The 21,069-nt window shown below is 31.3% G+C and overlaps 1 protein-coding gene across 8 annotated transcripts in view; it reads left to right on the top strand.

Moving 5' to 3' along the window:
- The window catches only part of LOC108756606 (rho guanine nucleotide exchange factor 12), a 262,375-nt gene that overhangs the window by 170,908 nt on the left and 70,398 nt on the right, over window positions 1-21,069 (top strand). For 7 of the 8 annotated variants that reach the window (XM_018500539.1, XM_018500536.1, XM_018500537.1 and 4 more), the window contains 2 exons: window positions 10,384-10,655; window positions 17,499-18,821. In XM_018500539.1, coding sequence (XP_018356041.1) covers window positions 10,384-10,655; window positions 17,499-18,821 — 1,595 coding nt within the window. The remainder of the gene's footprint in view (window positions 1-10,383; window positions 10,656-17,498; window positions 18,822-21,069) is intronic. The other variant, XM_018500534.1, reaches the window with a different exon arrangement.

Below are 21,069 nucleotides of genomic sequence, written 5' to 3'. Positions count from 1 at the left end.
ATCTAAACTATATAGTTTGCTTTTGTTACTAATAATAGGTTGATATAGTAGACTAGCAATCACAATAAACCAAATTTGTTGTCATATATTTACCGATAACTTGTTAAAGGTACTGATGACTTATTAACAAAATTCTCTCTCTCAGTGAGGTTTAACCAAAATTCAAGTTTTGTTTAGTAAAAAAGAGTTCATTTCTTTCTGAATGGCTATTTTCCATTTTTTTGCTTGTCCTTTTTTTAGTGCCTCAGAATAATTTTGTAGTTTGTTAAAATTTATAACAAGTAATTTATTTATAACCCATTAGTCTTTTCCGAGATCTGATTTAGTATATTTATTAGAGGGTTTCAGCATTTACGTGTCCCGGAGTTCTCGAGTCAGTTCGTTTTGGTTTTTTTCATCTTGTAATGATTTTGATTTGTAATTTTCACTGATTCGGTGCCTTTTATTTGCATTTTCGTTCGTTGATTCGTACTTTTTTTTTTTTTATAACCCGATTCCGTTTTCATTATCATTCATTTCTTCTTCTTTAATTTCAATGTCTGTGATCTTAGTGTTTTTTAAATCTTATATTTTAATTAAAATTATGGTATTATCTTGAAAAAATACATCTCTATGTGTTTCCACTTTATTTCATTTTATTCCAAACACTTTCTTCAATCCAGATGCTATATCTCTTCGATTTTATGCTATATCTGACGAATATTCCTGCTTTAGCTTTTGTATCTTATTTCAATCGTATTTGTATTGTCAATATATATGAAAACTATCTAAAGACCTTCATCTCTTTGTTTGGCTCCTTACCGTACCACAGTTTGTGCGGTGTTTTTGATAACACTCGGTTTTCTCCTGAATTATTAAAAATCATTTCAAAAGCTGTGTTTATTGCAACTCATAGTTTTTTTGATAGTCTTTTGACCTGTAATAGAATTCTCGTCATCTTGATTATTTTCTTGTTCAGCTTGGCCATTTTGCTCTAGGGAATAGCTTACAATTTTTCGCGACAGATGCTATTTTCTTCGGTTATATTTCTTATCTCTATATTTATAAATTCGAGACATTATTAGTTTTTATTTTCTATTTATTTGAGAAAGTTTTTAAAACAGTTTTTTTTACTTCCGACTTATTTTTTCAAACATGTAATTTTCTGCAATTTGAGAAATTATCTTTAAATAATAAGAAATATCATGTCTTATTTATTGAGCTTATCTCCATTGGCCCGCAAAGATTTGTGTATATTAATTCAGCTGTTTAACTTGCTTGACTTTTGCTTTTTTTGAACGGAAGACGGTAGACGGTATGCTTTTTTTTTAAGCATGTTTCATGTACTGGTATCGCTTTTGTGTCCTTGAACATTATGTTCCATTTTCTTAACAATCTTTTCGCTCTAATATAGTTCTGGTGTCTAAATCTTTCATACTACGTCTGCACCATTTCTATTTTTTCCACTATAGTTGCAAATTGAGATGGCTCCTTTTGCAAAATCGATTGCCTAGCATTATTCGTCTACATCACTTTTGCTGATAGTTTGTTTGCGTACAAAAATGATTGCCTACATGTATTATTGTCTACACAAATATAAAATTAAGATTAAGTTTAGTAAGAAAATAATTTGTATTTTTAAAGCAGAGAATTTATAGATTTTTAAAATAGAGAATTTGTTTTAAAACAGCAAATTCGTGTTTTTAAAGTAAACTTGTGTTTTAAAACAGAATTTATGTTTTTAAAGTAGAGAATAGTACATGTAGGCAAACTTAACTTTGTTTTTGAAATTTTTATTTGTGCGCAAACGTGCACGACAATCATTTTTGTGAGCAAACGAACTGTCGGCAAAAGTGATGTAGGCAATCGATTTGTAGGCAAACGGGATTCTCCTCTGCAAATTCCTTTTCTGAAACTATCTTTAGTCGCAGTTTACATATAAATCCTCTGACTCGTTCTCCGACTAGAATTGTTTTTTTTCTTCTGTAGAACAGTTTTGTATCTAATTTGAATGACAACCTTTTTTCATTTACAGCTTCCAATAAGAAGATATTGTACTTAATAGGTGAAATATGTATACTTTACGTCTTTAAGAAGTTTCTTTTTTTAGCTTATTCCGTGAAACGTTCTGATGAATACATATATCACCATGAATCTTGAGTTGATTTCCGTCAACTATATATAATTATTATGAATCTTATAATTCATAGGTGTAGAGTACTACATATAGCTCTTAAATCGGTTTGTTTTACTTATCATGTGAATTGTGGGTCCGGAGTCCACGAACCAGAGTTTATTTGTACTTTCTTGCATCAGCAAGGCTTTCTATTCCAATCAGAGCTTCATCTTTTTCAGGTTTTTTCTGACCTTTTCTGTATATTTTTCTTAAGTTATTTTAGTTTTATTTTTTTAAATAATTTTCTGCTTACTTTGATATTCGCTTATCCAATGGCCTAACTTTCCGTATTTATAACATGTTCCAGGTTTATCTTTTGCAGATTTTCCGTTCTTGTGTTTATTCCTTCAAAGAGCATGTTTTCTGTATAGAGAGGATTATTATTGTTCGTTTCTGTTACCATAAATCGTATCTCTTCTGCTACTAGTCTTGAAGTCATATTTGCCAATGTTTTGTTCCCTCCGTCTAAATTCCGGAGGAAAGAAGTAATTCATTATGGATGGTAGGGTCATTAAAATTTTTATGATGAGTATATTATCTGAAATATCTTCTTCCAGTGCTTTAAGACTTTGTGCGAGTTCTTGCACTTTACTAATGTGCATGGCAATATCATCTGACTCATTTCTTCCGAACACGAAATTCATTTCCGAACATAATCTTTCTGAAGTGTTTATTTATTTTATTCTTGCTTTTATTTGTTTCGACAAGCTTTTGCCATATTTGCTTTGAATGTTTACAATCGATGATACAAAGCATTTCCGTTATATTTATAGGCTAGAGTTAAGAACGTTACCTTAAAAAAATAACGCGTTACCGTTATAATCACTTTTTTGTTAAAAATAATTAGTTACTGTTACTAGTTATTCATTTAAAAAAGTAACACGTTACCGTTACCTTGAGAAAGTAATGAATCGTTATTTTTTCGTTATTTCGAGAAATTGAGTTAGCTCTCTCACATACGATATTGATAAAAATTAGGCTCATTCGATATGTTTTTGCACAAAAAAATGATCGAATCTGAAATAATCGTTGGGAGCTAAACTTAATAATTACCGAATTTAAATTAAATATTGTTTTTAAACTTTAGTATCATTAAGAATTAATGTATTTCAAGATTCATTTCCAGTACTGAAAATCCGTAGTATATATGTAATGTGAATTATAAATTTTCAACACTTATAGTAACTACCGGAATGCAATCTAAGATTAATATAAAATATTTTTTAAAAAGTAAAAGTGAAAAAGTAAACATTTTATAATATTTATTGCAAATAATAACCTTTTATTGTACATAATTAAATTGTAAATATATATTTGTACACAAGCATTAAAAAAATTTTTAAGTATTTTGCTCATTCTTATAACATCGACATAACTTGAGCAACTAGAAGTACATTTTTAAATAGTCGAAAGCAAAACATCTTTCAGTGCCAGCAATATCGAAATATGATCCAAAATTAAAATAACAATAAAAATAACGACTGCATTGTTATCATTACTGCAAAAATACAACAACGTTACCGTTAAAAACAGAAAAAGTAACGATTATTAAAAAATTGAAAAAATTGACTGGAAAATGAAATGGTGTTATAAATAAAACGCGTTACTTCCCAACTCTGTCTATAACTATGAGTTTCTGTACAATTTCATCAAGTTTTTATCACAACTTCGCTTTTGCGACGTCCTCAGATTTTAATGGTGCACACGTTACTATATTGTATCGTGCTGGAATTTCTAAATATTCCAATTTTCTTGACCAATCAATTCGGGCACTTTATTACCTTCGCGTTCAGACATTTTTTTTTCCTTGACGGTTCCACTATATTCAGTCCTTTTGTTCTAGTTGTTCACCACGCCGGCTAACTACTCAATATTATTTGCTATATTACTCAATTTATTCGAATGTACGCGTAATTATGTTTTGCATTAGGCTCATAATCTGTTGATTAATTAACACAAGTTTATACAAAAATATAGTATTTATTACTAATTGCATGGATACAAAGAAAAAAAAATTGGAGCATGCTCCGCAACGTAAAAACGACTTGCTTCCTCGAGCTTGTCCGAAAGAATGAGGAATATCGGTCCGTCGTTTTAGCCAGATGGCATCGCTTCATACATAGTGCATATGTGGAAATCTAGTAATAATTTCAAGTGTAAAAATTAAATCAAAATTAATATGTGCTATTTTAAAGTAATTGCGCGGATGCCTTTAATGAGTAAACTTTAATTTTAACTTTAATACGAAACGAACAATAATACTAATATATATAATCCTGATAAGTAACTTGATTCTATTCCTTCTAACAAAAAGTCGTTTTTGGTTCAATGTTGAACTTGGTGAAAAAAAGATTGTACAACGTTCAACAAAAAAGAAAACGTTTTTGATATTATATACCTGAAACTTAGCAAAGTGTAGTGATATAAACCGATAAAAGAGCTGAGAGCATTGCCTGCATGGAAATAAAATTTGCTCGTGTCGTGTGGTGAACTGAAGCCTCAAACAACTGAGAAAGAATATAAAGAAATGAGACAGCGCGGTTCACAACGTTTCCGTCCTCAGTCCACGTTTAACAACGAGAGCTCCGTGCATCTATCGGTGTTGGAGTTGGCCTCACATTCGGATCAGTTGGTTGGTGCCATTTCGAACAAATATTCAGATCCTGACGAAAACATAACTGAAGTGCATACTACGTCGAACGATACTGTCATTGGCGTAGCGTATGAATATCTGCATTGCATTAAAGGACGACGTACGAGGTCTGAGAGGTATTTTTTATAGTAAGAATTGGATTCGTATTCAGCGACTCAAAAAACTTAAATATAACTTTGTTTAATATAATTTGACTTTGAATTTTGGTCACTTCTTCGGCAATCTATTTCATTATCGAACAGATGTACACAGAGCATGCGCTCGCTCCATTTTTTTTCCTAAGAACAATGATTATATCGAAATTTTCCAAAAAGCGCAAAAAGGCGCATATCTAGATGGTTGTATACATCGGGTTGTATACATCGGGAACAATGCATTGACATTTCATTTTAATGATTTGGAGGTGGGACGTTATAGGAGGACATTGAGTCGAAAGTTGGCATAACTTAATTTTATCGACATAATTAATATGCGCAAAATTATGTGCAAATATAGATATTAAAGCTAGATATTTCGATTTGTAATTACAATATCAACATAAATTATTTTTAACTACTTAACACACACATACACACACGCACGCACGCACGCACGCACGCACGCACTGATAAGAAATTTCATTAACATATAATATATATAACAGTATATTTATAATAGACAAATTCATTTTTAGTTTAATAGACAAATGTTAATGTTTACTGCAAGCAAAGGCTATAATATCACATATTTCAATCTATAATTAATATATCAATATAAATTTTTATTTTTAAGTACTTTAATATGTGTAGATAACGATAAGAGACTTCATTAATGATATGAAATAGCTGAGTTTTGGTCACTTTTTCGGATTTCTATTCCACTGTGTATTCTGTCGAAAATCAGCGTTCAGCGCTCTTCGCTGAAGCCTTTTTATCCTTTCATAGAATGAAGTTTTATTTGCAAAGTTACTCTCACTATGCCGTGAATAAAAGATCATTGAACAGACAATTCAAAAAATTGATCAATCAAAAATGCTTCGAAGTATTTAACCAATTAAGTAAACCATAACCGGAGTTAGCGTTGCTTCGCTTATAGTTGAACAGTATTGAACTTTGAGCGAAGCTTCGCTCACTATGTATTTTCGCACGAATCGAGTGGGAGTCACTAGCGAAGCTTTGCTGCATGATTATACCTTAATATCACTCAACTTAACCCTATAAAATTTATGTAATTTTTTCTTTAAAGCGGAAACGTGAAAAGTGAAAATTTTCATATATGTATGTACAATATATATGTATGTATGTATGTAAAATGTACATATACACACATACATGCAAAAAATTTTTACTTTTCATGTTCCCGCCGTAAAGAAAAAGTTAGGTAAACGCTATCCTGACTCGAATTTTCTAGAGACTTTATGCTATACTAATCTATGACTAATCTATTCATTATCAGCTCTTATATTCAAGACCTCTTAAATACAGACTTAAGAACTACTTAGTTATGAACTAATTAAAAGGCCGTAGTATCTTAATGCTTTCTACAATAAACTGTTAACCCGGATCTATAATAGATTCTTAAGCCTCAAAGCCATAAGAATGGATGAATCATAGTTCATCAATTATTCTCTTCGCATTCGATTGTAATTGGTCAATTTCTTACAGCTAAAATCTATTATAAAATCTATTATAGATTTTATAATAGATCGCACTTAAGTTTTAAGTCTTAAATTGTAAAAAAATTAAGTTGATTACAGTTGAATGTGAGAAGAATAATCAATTATGATTGGTCAATTTTTATAGCTTAAGACTTAAAGCTTAAGTGTTGACTTATTGTAAAAAGTCTAAGTCTGGATCTACAATAGGTGTTTTAACCGTACGTTAAACCATAAAAAATTGACCAATTACAGTTGAATGCGAGAATAATTGACTATGATGCATCAATTTCTTATGACTTAAGGCTTAAAAACCTATTGTAGATCTAGGCTAAGACATTACTTAACCCTCAATACACATACTTTAAAAAAGTCTCTATCTATCCACATCCGGGTATATCCCTACGTTTTTTTTCGCTTGTATCTTAGATTGTGGTGCATTGATTTTAACTAATTTTTTTTAATCTATCGTTTGAAGACTGAAAAAAAAAAGAATTTTTTAGTTAGAAAGTCTAAAATGTCATAGCACAAAAGATAGTTTGCAATAAGTGAAAAGGGATTGGAAAAAAACGTGAAAAAAAATGAATTTTTTTCAAAACCTTATTTTTTTGTCAAAAATAAATGAAAAAAGATTTTACTAGTGATGAATTAACAGCTAATGAATTAAATTTTAAGAAACTAAGCGTTGTGATTTGTTCTAAAAACGATATTTTTTTGCAAAGTGGAAATGAGTGATTTTTCAGTTTTATGGAAACTAATCATAAACCGAAAATCTTTGAATTTTGACAGAAATAAATAAAAAAAAGTGATCCTATCGTTCTTCTATAGTTAAATATTAACAATTTACTATTGTATTTAGTATTTGTCTCATTTACCGTGGGAGTCGTTAAGGAGGAAGAAGAAAAAGAAATCTGTTTCTGATATTAAGAACAAATTAAATTGATCATTTTTTTATGATGTGTGTGTGTGTGCGTGCGTGCGTGCGTGCGTGTGTGTGTGTGTGTGTGTGTGTGCATGATAAATAATTCAATTAATCATTTCTACTTACATTTCAACTTTGCAATAAGTTCGGATTTTCTGACGTTGTACTCACAAGGGATTAGGGTAACAACACGCACTTTACACCGTACAATTACGTAGCTAATGGCGCATTAGAAAATCGTTAAACAAGGGAATTGTAGGGGTAGTACATAAGTTTTTCCCTAGCTTCAGCACCATTGCTCAAAGCGTGTTTGAATGCCTGAATTATGAAAATTAAGTGGGGTTACTCTAACTCCTTGTGTGTACTGAGGATTAAGACAGTCTTAAAATAAGAACGGTCTATGAATAGCGATCTATGACTGTCTATGACTATAGCATGTGATGATGAGACCCGCGAGATCGCGTGATGAAATCACGCGCGATCTTACGCCAATAAATATCTTAGCGAAAAAAATTGCAGCGTTAATCTTACCTGCAATTTAAGACTATGGCACATAGAAAAACTTAAGACGTAAGACTTAAGCAATAAAAAAATCAACATGTTGGATTCGTTACTGTTCACATTATATGACAATATAGGTAAGAAGTTCACTCAGTCATAAATGGTGTTAATGGTCATTTATCGCGCATAATAGTTCTGCACAACTAACAACATGGCGCATCAATCAGTTTTTTCTCTATTCAAATACAGTCTATGGAAGCTAAACAATTTTGCTCTTAGGTGCTCACGTACAACTGACAATATAGCAGTCATTTAGCAGTTAGATCAAGGATGCTGACACAGACTGAATTTATTATTCTATGTTATATAATATACGTAAGAATGTCTTATGTTTTCCTATGTACCATGGACTTTAATGTCATATCTCTTGGTTCCTGCATACATATTGCAGCAATGCTTGCTGCGAGACGAAATTTGACATAGTAGCCATTCAATTTATCGTTTTGGTAAAGGTATACAATACTAATCATTTCAAATTTTGACAAAAATACACTTAATCAATGCGTTTTCGCGTAAAAATAAATTTTCCTCGTAAACCGAGATATTAGATAATAGTTAAAGTCGACAACTATTCACGTTAGGAGATCTGTCATAGCCATAAAATACTGCGAAATTCTTTGCTTTTTGCAAGACTTAGAATCTCGACTCTCCAACATTCTGATCTCGAACATTATGCGTTTCTCTGGTGAAAATTTTTTAAATAATTTTTATACGAATTGGAACATTTTTCAGAAATATTTAGAAATATTTAGAAAGTTCATATCTTCTCTCAGAATTTTTCATACATGTGAATTTTGAAATATTCTCAGATTTTTCATCCTATAATTTTTAAAAAATATTTAAAAATTTTTTAGATTTTATAACATTTACCAGAAATTATACTTACAAAAAAATCTTAGAAATTTTACGATATTTCATAATTAACATGTATGGAAAATTCTGAGAAAAGAGTAGAGTTTCTGAAAAGTGTTTCAATTCGTTTATTCATAAAAAATATGAGAAAGTTATAAAATTATATAGAAATTCTGAAAAATTATATGAAAAATTCTGAGAAAAATTTTCACTAAGATTGATCTACAATTTATTAGAATTTGTATGTTAGAGTATTTCTTCTCTTCTTGATACTCCGAGAAGTTGAGATTGATGAAAAAGCATTATCGGTCGCTTAAAACAAGTGATCAGAGCGAGAAGGATTCTCTCTGTCTCGTTAGTTCTTAACGTGCCGAAAGCTGCTGAAGACAAGAAAGATAGATTCTTGTTTGCTGTCTCGTTCGCTGTGCGCCGAAGTTAGCTGAGCGCAGTGTTAGTGGGGGAGGGACAGAAGTTCTTGTGGTCGAGGGCTAAAATTCCATTACTTGCATTGCTTAGGAGTGGCTGCTAATATAAAAAAGAAGCTAAATTAACGTCGTTCGGAAATTATTCTTAATTTATTATATTCCTATTCTTGTTTTAGTTAAAGATTACGTTTAAAGTCCGACAGTAAGAGGCAGTTTGTAGGCTTGGAAAATTTATTTAAAAATATTAGGCACTAAAATCCAGTTTTATATAAGGCGCTTTTTCAAATTATAATTTATTTTGTTGTGTGTGTAGATTTGATAATTCGTCATATATTTCATCTGATATCATTCATCACATTTCAATTTGACATGTTTCAGCTAATCTTACTTTATGAACACATTGAATTCTTTCCACGTCAAAATATCATTTTTTTGTCGATATTACTACAAAAATGTTTATTATACAATGCAAATAAATACGATTATGAATTTATTTTGACATGTAATGTCTCAGTATTGAATTATATTTCCGGTGATATGATCCGGCCGATATTATCTATGGGTATATAATACATAAACAGATTCCGTATAGGCGTAGGAACAATTTCTTTTAAATATCATTATTTATTTGTACGATAATCTTAGCGTTGTTAAAAGGACTCTCATGATAATACTCCTTTGCCATTTATTATATATCATTATATTTAAACATGCGAAATGTTAGCTTTATAATTTGAGAACTTTGATTGATATTAATTTAAAGATATTGTAGCCTCAACATTAGGATTTTTTTTTTTAGAATACTGCAAAGAATGCGGTTTTAAAAGGAAATTCGATAGTTTTGAGACATGAGGCTGCGTTCGGTTTTGCCACTTACGCGCTTTAAGCGTTTATAATCATTATTCTATCTTTATTAATAAGACATAAAGTAGGATAGAATCTGAAAGCGTCGAAACCGAACGCAGTAAAAGTATTAGGGTCATCACAAACAAAATGACATAAGCTGCATAATCGTAGCATAAGGCAGCTGAACCAAGCATCTAACAAGATGCCGTGTTAATTTAAATAAGGTTCTCATCGGTCTAAAAACTTATGCTATGGTTATGCAGCTCATGTATTTTGTGTGTAATGGCCCTTACAGTTAATAAGTAAAATATATAAATTGCTAACAATTGACTGTAGAGTTGGTTCCAGTGATTGCGAGCCTTCCGGTATATTTCCCGGGAACTCCGCTGGCAGTTCATCGAATAGCAGCCTTTCGACGAGGAGTCTGGATAGTCCCAGTACCAGTTTGGAACAGGTACACCCAACCTCATCAGCGGCAAACGCGTCAACTTCGTGGGACAGCGATGTCGATGTTGAGGCTGATCCGCCGGATTGGAGTCAGGCTGTTACGGAAGACGTTCTCGCTCAGCTCAGCAACTCTGAGAAAAAAAGACAAGATGTTATTAATGGTGAGTAATTAATTTGCTTAACTTATAAGAATTGGTGATTCTACAGTAAAAAATCGATAAATTGCTTACTATTTTATACTTCTACAATAGGAAATTAAAGAGTAAGTTAAAAATAGAGAATTTATTTTATTTCACTGAACTAAGAACAGAGTAATTTTTATTGTACGCACACAAAGAATCTGATTGGATTAATTGAAATTTTATAGATTTAACTACAATAGTATGTCTGTTCAAAAATGGACGAATTTTTTTTAGCATTATCGATGAGTACGAGTAATTTCTCCTGAGTTAAATCTATCAGAATTTCTCGTCGATTGAATAAATTTTTTTATAAACTATATCTGTAGAATTTTTTGTTGATCAAATAATGTCTTATCATTAACTATGTATTCCGTTTCATGCATAATTTATATATTCCTGCATTATTTATCCTTGTATTTTTTGAATATAAACAAGGATAAATGATACATTACGCGCATTATATGTGAAATAGAATGCACCTATTATCTATATGCTATAAGGTACTTACAAAGCAATATAATTACAAAAATCCAAATTAACAATAACCTTTAAAGCGTGTATATTTAATTACATTCGCAAAGAAGAGGAAACGTTCTTCCATCTACCAGCCACATATACCGCTTCGTTCTATTTCTTCTTTTTCTTAAACTTTTCGATTTTTAATCTACTTATAATCAGGCAGATTATAGTATCACGATTTATTTTTAATTGATCCAACTAATCTAGTAATTGTTCTACTTTACTACAAAATACTGCAAAAACACGCATGACACAGAACATTTTAAACAATTCGTGTTCGTCTTTGCCTTTGCCCGACTTATACTCGTATGTGTACAATGATATTATAGAATCGCTAGGGTATTGAGGTTAACGTCAATTCTGGTAATGTTACGTATGTCTAGTGAATATAACTATAGGAATTTTGAAAATTAAACAAAAAAATTTTTATTAAATTCTTTTATGTGTATATATAAGGTGTTTCAATTTTTATCCGTGAAGTACAAGACGTGATATTTTATGATAAAAGAGAAAACTTTTTCCTTTTGCAAAATTGCATAGTTAGGAGAGCAGATTGAAGTTAAGGAGTATGCGCTTTGATCTGTGTGGTGTTCAGAACCGGTGCGCACTTCTCGTTCACTTGTACCTAATCCTTGGCTAGTACTCATAAGTAATATTGACATGAATAATATTTTAAGATACGGCTTTGTTATGATTAGAACTGCTTACTACTAGAAATCTGTATTTAAAGTCTTAAATTATAAGAATTAACTATGAATATTGAACCGTGATCTTCTGTATTGTATTGCTTAAAAAATGAAAAGATAGCAGAATAAATATTGTTTTCATTTTTTACGTAATAATAAATAAATTGATAAAAGAATTGTTTAATTTCGTAGATCTATCTGAAAGCAAAGACAAAAATGTAAATAATAATATGCTTAGTGAGTTTTTCTGAACGTTCTATTCTTTTAAATATTGCACATTTGCGTATGGTAGTTAAATAATATCACTGTTTTAAAAATGTGAGATAAATTTAAAGATATTGATACATTAAAGATATTAATACTGAGTTACAATTGTTACTCAGATTTTAGGTAATTATGTAAGTATATAACATTTTGACAATTAATAATTTTGAACAAGTCTTTTGTATGTGTGAGTTAATTCTCTCTTTATTTTCTACAATAAAAAATAAAGATTATATATGCAATTTTGCAATATTTAAAAGAATAGAACGTTCAACAAATCAAGCATATTATTTACATTTGTCTTTACTTTCTGATAGATCTACGAATTAGACAAGTCTTTTATTTATTTTTTTATTATTACGTAAAAAATGAAAGTAATTTTACTACCTTTTTATTTTTTAAGCAATACAATATGGAAAAAGATTATGGTCCAGTATTCGTAGCTGATTCTTACAATTTAAGACTACTTTAAGTATAGATTTGAGCAATCATAAACTAATCATAAGATAATTAAGTATACAGAGATACGGATCACTCTCCGATGATGTTGATCTTGATATATGATGTCAAGGTTATCACCCTGAGTGACCTGCAATTTTTAACCATCGCTCGTTATTCATTAAAAAGTTCTTAATAAAAAAAGTTTAAAAAAAATAACGTCTTATTTCTGTTATATATAATAGTAAAAACTGTTTTATACTCTTCCTTGCTTGAGGACAGGGCAATTTATCTCGCCTATATAATAGATGGAATTTTTGACTGACGAAAAGAGGGGAAGGAGCAGTACAAAATAAAAATCTTGTTTTTTATTTTGTATTTATTTTGTGCTTTTTGTTGCCGACCTCTTTTTTATAAGCGATTTGTAATGCTCTGTCTAACAGTCGGTAAGAGATTATTTATATTGGTAATCGTATGCCATAATTTGAAAGAATTGATTAATCACATTCGAGTATTCCCCTCTCGTTCAATTGTAAGAGAGGAATGCTTGACTGTGATTAGTCAGATCTTATTTACAGATACCAGCATACGGCACACGACTAGTATAAATGATCCTTGCGCTATGCGCGCAGTTGTACTGTCATCACAAATATCAGTCGACATCCGCGAACATTTTAAAAAGTTCACAGTTGATTTTTAATTCAATTCTTGGATTTCTTTGTTGTGGACTAAGCTAAATTTTTGGTGTGGAGTGCTTCACGATTCTACACTATAATTGCCAGGTCAAGGGGGAGGTCCTCGCTTTGCATGGAAAGTCGTGAGTCCCTTGGCAGGGAGGGAGGTGAAATGAAATTCGTTTCGCGTGGAAAGTCGCGCGTTCCTTGGCAAGGGGGTGGTGGAGTGGACCTTTTTACGCGTGGAAAACCATTACGTAGGCAAGAAAGGATATGGAATAGTTTTTAATATTATATATAGCAGAAATAAAATGTTATTTTTCAAACTTTTTTGTTAATAAATTTTTAATAAATAATGAGCGACAACTAAAATCTATTGAAGGTTACTCATGATAACAATATATTTCAAGATCAAGGAGAACGATCCATATCTCTGCATAATTAGTAATCATAACACAAAACCGTATTAGTATCTTAAAACATTACTCATGAATACTAGCTAAGAATTAGAAACAAGTGAATGAGTAGCGCGCGTCGGCCCTGAGCGCCACAGGTCAGAGCGTTTACTCGTTAACTTCAGTCTATTTTCCTGCAAAAACTACTTATCAGATGCAATTTTGCAAACAGAAAAAATTGTTTCTTTTAGTATAAAGTATCACGTTTTAACACGCGCGCGCGTGTGTGTTTCAAATTCGCGCCCGCAAAGTACAAAACGTGATATATATATATATATATATATACACGGTGTTCTGTAATTTTTGGCAAAGCCTTTTTGTGTAGATAGAGCGGACTAAACTGAGTCGAAAAGTACCATTTTGCAATTTTTGAAAATGTTAATCAGATATTAATTTATAGAAATAGCCAAATTTGCCCGGTCAAGCGGATAGCGAAATAAGACCGTCCAGTGAGACGTGCGTTTGCCGTCGCTAGACACGTTAATATCAATGTCGGTTGTAAACAACATGCCTAACGACGAAGATCGTACATCTCTCTAGGTGGTCTTATTTCGTCGTACGCTTATATTTAGCTTTAGGCCAGGCGAATTTAGCTATTTTTAGGAAATAATATCTCGTTAACCAAAATTTGCGAAAGTTGCAAAATGGTAGAGAACTTTTCGACTCAGTTTAATCAGCTCTATCTACACAGGAGCGCTTTATCAAAAATTGTGGGATACAGGGTCCGGCTAAACGGTCGACGTAATTCCTTATAAAAAAGTAAACAAAATATATAGAATAAAATTTTTCGATTTTTTGCTTAGTTTTCGAGAAAATTGAAAATCCGCTGCATACATGCTGTTACTGTTAGTACAAACAATTAATCACGCGTTCGAGCAATTAAAAAACCATAATATATTACCGAGGGTTTAGGCATCGATAATTACGCGGGCACAGTTATGTCCGATAATGAGGACAACAGTAAATAATGTCCAGCAATAATGTAATCGATAAAATAAAATTTTGTTTACTGAAAATTTTCTTTGTATTTTTCTTTAAACTTAAAGCATTTAGATTCCATGTAAACATTATTTATAAACGTTATATGCGTTATACGTTGCTCAATAAACCATAGCTCAGCGTAACAGCATACGTACGCAGCGAATTTTAAACTCAATTTACTTGAAAACTAAGTAAAAAATTAAAAAATTTTATTCTATATATTTTTTTTACTTTTTTACAAGGAATCACATCGTGCCCGCTTTTACATGTTATTCGGTTGGATCCTGTATACACAGGGTATTCGAAAAGAATGAGATTCCCATATGATCTCCAAAAGTACGCACTTTCAGGGAAAACCCGAATAAAAGTTGTAAAGGTCATGAAGGTCTATCTTTTGGTGACTTTGAATAATTGACCTTGAATAATTGGAGGTCACATAAAGATCACTTTTAATTTCTTAAATGGAATTCCCTATTTTTCATTAAATATTCTTGTAGCTAACCTCGAGAGCTTTTCAAAACACTATAATAAAATATTTTTTCAATGAAGTATATTTCGTGTTATAAATTGAAAGTTAGAAAGCATTACGCAAGATGTCTAATCGATGTTTAAAACCTCATGAATGTTCTTCAGAATCACGTCCTGAATAATATTTGTCGAGATCAAGGTCATTGGAGATTATACCTTTTGTTTTCATTTTTGCACTAAAAATTCATTTTTACGTAAAAATGAAAATAAGAGGAACAACCTTCAACGACTTTGATCGATAAATGTTATTCAGAACATGATTCTGAAGAACATTCATGAGGTTTTAGCCGTCGGTCGGACATTTTGGGTAATGCTAATGCCGGCGGTACTGTAAATTTCAAGCATCATAACTCAAAAAGTACTTAATAAAAAAATATTTTCTTATAGTGTTTTGGAAGGCTGTCGACATCAGCTATTAGATTCTGGAAACAACAATAGGATGTTTTGTTTAAAAAACTTGATGTGACCTTGATCTAATTTTGTCGACGCTATCCAAGGTCAAACTGATAAGATTAATAAATAGACCTTTTTGAACTCTACAACTATTGTCTGACCAATTTTTTTCAATAATGTCGTGTTTCCGAGATAAAAATTTGTAACGCTTTATTTTAAACGCCCGGTATATATAATATATATATAGAGAGAGGAGAGCGGAGTAAGTCGGATCTATTTGCAGTCTTTGCTCTCTATAAGTTGTAAATAAAGTCTGATCGTAAAATCGAAGGTGCCGTTGGAAAGATCATTTAATTCTCTTCATTTTTATTATTTTGATGTATCTCTTTCATCTATATTAAATTATAATGGAAAATGTAAAACCGCCTTTTTCGGTCTGATTTGGAACTATTGATTCGAAATCGGACACTTTTATTTTTATGACTTTTAGATAGAGTTTTAAAATATTTTAATGTATTTTTGTTAGTATTGAGTAAAAACGAGCAATTTGACAGACAAAGATAAAAATTTTATTCAGAAAAAAAATTACTGACAGTTTATATTATTAGAATTGAAATGAATAAAACTCAATTAATCTGAGTATGATAAGTCATGATATTTTATCGATTTATTTCTTTGGACTAGATCTGGTCGACCGATCACCAGTACTACTACCAGGCCTATAAGTTATCTGTATTGGTTTGGACGAGTCCTTTCGAACTTTGGATCAATTTTACAATAAACTACAAAAGCGATTACAAAATGCTTGATATTTTTGTATCTTACACTCTTTAATTAACTTAAATTAATTACTTTACAAATTTTTAATACCTTTTAAATAATGATTTATAAGGATTTTCTTTTTAAAAAAAATTTTGCACTATGGGTGAAAATACATATTTATTATTCTGTGACAGTTATGCAAAGAACTGTCAAACTGCTGTTACGTGTTTGGTGTCTTATTTGAACTTTACATTATAAATAGCATACAAATCTGCTTAACCATATTTATTTAAATTAAAAAGATCCTATTTGGTCCGATTTAGACCACTCTTCTCTATTGGATTGGAGAAGAAGTCTTTTTACAAATTAGTAAAAAGATTTTTTTTAGCAGTCTATATATTCTATTTTAACAAAATTGGCAATTACACCACTTAATAGAGCAACGTTTCAACTTTAAGAATCTGTATTTTTAATTGCGATACGATGATTTTTAACGGAGTTACGATCAATAAAGTCATAATATTCCTTTTTACTTAATCCGCTAGTAACTCAGGAAAAGAAATCGTAGGAACATTTAAAAAAAGTAATTTTATGGCTTCACGATAGATAGTCGAAAATTTCCTCAAATTTTTTTTGAGCTATAGATCTACAAAGTGAAAAGTAAATTTTTTAATTTTTTTTAGCTTGTAGTTTTCTATACGCAAAAATTACAAACCCATAAATTCAAAAAGAGCAATCATTTGAAAATAGAGATTTTTAATTTAAAAAATTTTTTTTAAATTTAAATTTCGATTATTTTTAACGAAGATGTTAATGAGGAAAGGTCTTTTTACCAACTTGTAAAGGAACTTTTTTCCTAACCCAATATATATGTATATATAATATAGTATAATCTGTTAATTATTCTAGTTGTAAAATCTCAAGTCTTGTTATAATAATCAAAAATTCTGTTTTGAAAATTTATTCATATGCATCTTGTTAATATAAACAAATCATTTTTCTTAGTGCATTTTTTCAAATTGTTCTATTCGAATGCTATTGTTATCATTCAAATTTAATAATTTCTTTCATTTTTTATTATGAAATTTATTTACATTTTTATCTATATCTTTTTTTTTTCAGAGCTATTTCACACTGAGCGCTCTCATGTCCGCGCGTTAAAAGTGCTTTCACACGTCTTCCACAAACCTTTGTTGGAGTCTCAAGTGCTACCGTTAGATCAGATTCAATTGCTTTTCTCTAATCTGGATGAAATGTTGATGATACATTCACACTTTAATCAAGCGATGAAGCGAAAGAAAAAGGAAAATCCATGCGTGAGTGATGTAGGCGAACTTCTGTTAGAGATGTTCGACGGTGAAGCTGGTGAGATCTTTGAAAAGGCTGCGTCGACTTATTGTGCTAAGCAGCAAGTTGCTTTAGATGCTCTGCGCGATCGTCGGCGTAAGGATTCTAAGTTAAACGCCTTCCTGAACGACGTAGAAGCAAATCCGTTATGCCGCCGGCTTCAGTTGAAAGATCATATATTAACTGGCATGCTGCGACTCACAAAGTACCCGTTGCTCTTTGAAAATCTCGCCAAGTACACACCGAACAATAATGAAAAAGAAAAAGCAGCTATATTGCGTAGCCTCGAGCGTAGTAAAGAGATACTAAGTCGCGTGAATCAGGCGGTGAAGGAGGCCGAGGATCACCAACGACTTACAGAGATTCAACGAACGATCGATCGATCGGCTTTTGATAAATTTGATCATCCGACCGTGCAAGAGTTCAAAAACCTTGATATTACAAAGCGCAAGTTGATTTATGAAGGGCCGCTGCAGTGGCGGCGTACTGAACCGAATCGATCAATACCGAATCGTTCAGTGCCGAAACCAGTCGATCTGCATGTAGTATTGCTTGACGATACGATCTTCTTTTTGCATCGGCAAGACGATAAATATCTACTTAAGTTTATCAATACGACCAACCAGGCGGGAAATTCCGTGCTGAGTCCGATTGTAAAGTTATCCACTGTACTAGTGCGTCACAATGCCGCTGAGAAAGATTCCCTCTATCTTGTTAACACTTCAGAAAATGGTGCGCAGATGTATAATCTAGTGGCACCGTCTTCGGCAGAACGAAAACTCTGGTGCAAACACATCTCCGAAGCTGTGGAGACTTATAAAGCGCGTGATCGTCAGGATAGAAGATCAACGCCGTCCGCTACACTGGCGGAGGAACCAATGCATTCGATGGAAGACGCATCGCCTTCCGGAATGGAAACGGACGGTATAAATGTCGAAAAAGACCAGCCGGAAGATCGAGAATTGAGGGATCTTGGACAAAATACTGCCGGCATGCAAGAGCATGATGAAGAAATGCCGGAAACCACTACCATCACGGGAACTCCTACAACTGAATATACACAACAGCGGATACAATCAACTGAGTCGTCAACAACAGGTTGAAAATTGCTATATTTATTATGTAGATATCATAAGTTTATTTTGTGATGCAATAATTTAAATCAAATTTTCCAAAAAACTTTTTACACTTATTATTTTAAATAAATGAAGAAGGCCATATTCGGTCAAGGCGAATCTTGATGTCTAATAATATATTATGTGAATTTTTACAACATCCAATTCAAATTATGCGGCGATTACTCACCCCGATATTGTCAGTCTTGAAAATGTACTCTTTACTGAAGCTAGAAACATGATGCTATAAATTAAAGTTGTATTACCTATCGTTAAAAATAACAAGTTGATTGAAATTTACTTAAAAGATAAATTTTAAGAATATTAATATATATTATATGTTTTAAAACGGTTTACAAAATTATTTAAAAGTTACTGTAATTATTAGTTACTATAATGTCATGTGAAAATTAGCGAAAAAACGACATCAAACATAGAGTTACGTTTATTTAGTGCTAATAATGTCACTATAGCTTTAATTCATTAGAAAAAATAAAAATAAGATTACGCAACAGCGCTAACAAAATCTTAAAAATAATTTAGAGAAAAGGAAACATGTATTCACTAGCTTGTTACAAAGATATTAACTAACAATTAAACGATTAATTAAAAATTAATGTTGAGTTAATTTATATACAGAGTGTATCAAAAGTCTGGAAACGGTCTAATATCTCGAAAGCAAAGCATTTTTTAGAAAAATGTTTCAGACAAAAGTTGTAGGAGTTAAAAAGATCTATTTACTGATCATATTTGCTTTACTTGGGTGGCGTCAAGATCAGGTCAAAGTCAGATTGATTTTTTTAATTTACTATATTTTTGATGCCAGAATTTAATAGCTGATATCAAGAGCTTTTCAAAACACTATAATAAAGTTATTTTTCATTAAGTATTTTTTGAGTTATAAGACTGAAAGTATCGCCGGCATTAGCATTACGCAAAGTGTCCGATCGACGGTTAAAATCTTTTGAATATTCAATATAATATATTATATCCGTTCAACCGATTCAAGCTGACGCTATTTTGAATTTTTGGCTACGTAGTTCTATTTCTGGGTTACCAGTCTATAGAAGTGCCACATCTGCTGGCAACATTTTACAAGAGAGAAGTTGGACTACTCTGGTTTTAATCATCGGATATCTTATATAATGCTAATGCCGGTAATGTAACTTTCAAGCATTATAACTCAAAAAGTACTTAATGAAAAAATATTTTCTTATAGCGTTTTGAAAAACTCTTGACACCAACTATTAGATTCTGACATAAAAAATGGATGTTCTATTTTAAAAAATCAGTTTGATCTTGATCTGACTTTAACGACGTCACCCAAGGTCAAGCGGATTGATGTGATTAATGAATTTTTTTTAAACTCTACAACTTTTATCTGAAATATTTTTCTCAAAAATGCATTGCTTTCGAAATATTCGATCGTTTCCAGACTTTTGATACATCTTGTATGTTTATATACTGCTTCGGATATATATTTGTCATTCTACCGAAATCTGTTTACTCTTTTGGAATTTTATTATATTATATTTAAATTTGTTCCTCTTTCAACAACAAAAGAAAATTTTTGAGTTTGTTCTGCCTAAACGATTAGGATTCATGAAAAGAGCTTGATGAGATACAGGATTTCGAGAAATATTCATTTAAAAAATTTTAATATTTTATTACTAAATTATTTTCCCTTTTTGTATAATTTTTTTTGTAATTCACAATATCTTTACAATGATTTAATCAAGAGACATGATAGTAGTGTCTTGCATCAAGTATATGTCTGTACTGAACGCAAGAGACAGTGTATTTTTACTTGAACTGTCGAGAGTTGATCGGAAACACCATTGTGTAATAAGACAAGATGAAACATTGCGCATAATGGCGATAGCATACTGGAAACAACCAATCAAATTTGGGTCTAAATTCATTCTCCTATTGCGCACTCACGGGAACGTTTCATCTTGTATTTTTATACCATAGGAAACACTATGATCGTGTTTGAAAAACGGTTAGGCGGACGAATTTTTTAATAGATTCAATCGATAGCTTAGGATCTCATTATATAATGAAAATGTCTATTTTTTGATAATTATTTACATTAGGGGATACCCCCTTCCTCAGCTTTGACCGTTATAGCCATTACTTCTATTTCTTATTGTTGAGTTTTCAAATGTACGGTCCAGTAAGATTTTTATTGTTTATATTACATCGCCTGGAAAGAAGACGTTTCCATATAT

Source organism: Trachymyrmex septentrionalis, unplaced genomic scaffold (genome assembly GCF_001594115.1).
Source record: "Trachymyrmex septentrionalis isolate Tsep2-gDNA-1 unplaced genomic scaffold, Tsep1.0 scaffold129, whole genome shotgun sequence".
In the NCBI taxonomy this organism is placed as follows: Eukaryota; Metazoa; Arthropoda; class Insecta; order Hymenoptera; family Formicidae; genus Trachymyrmex; species Trachymyrmex septentrionalis.
This window is presented reverse-complemented; position numbering and strand designations above follow the sequence as displayed.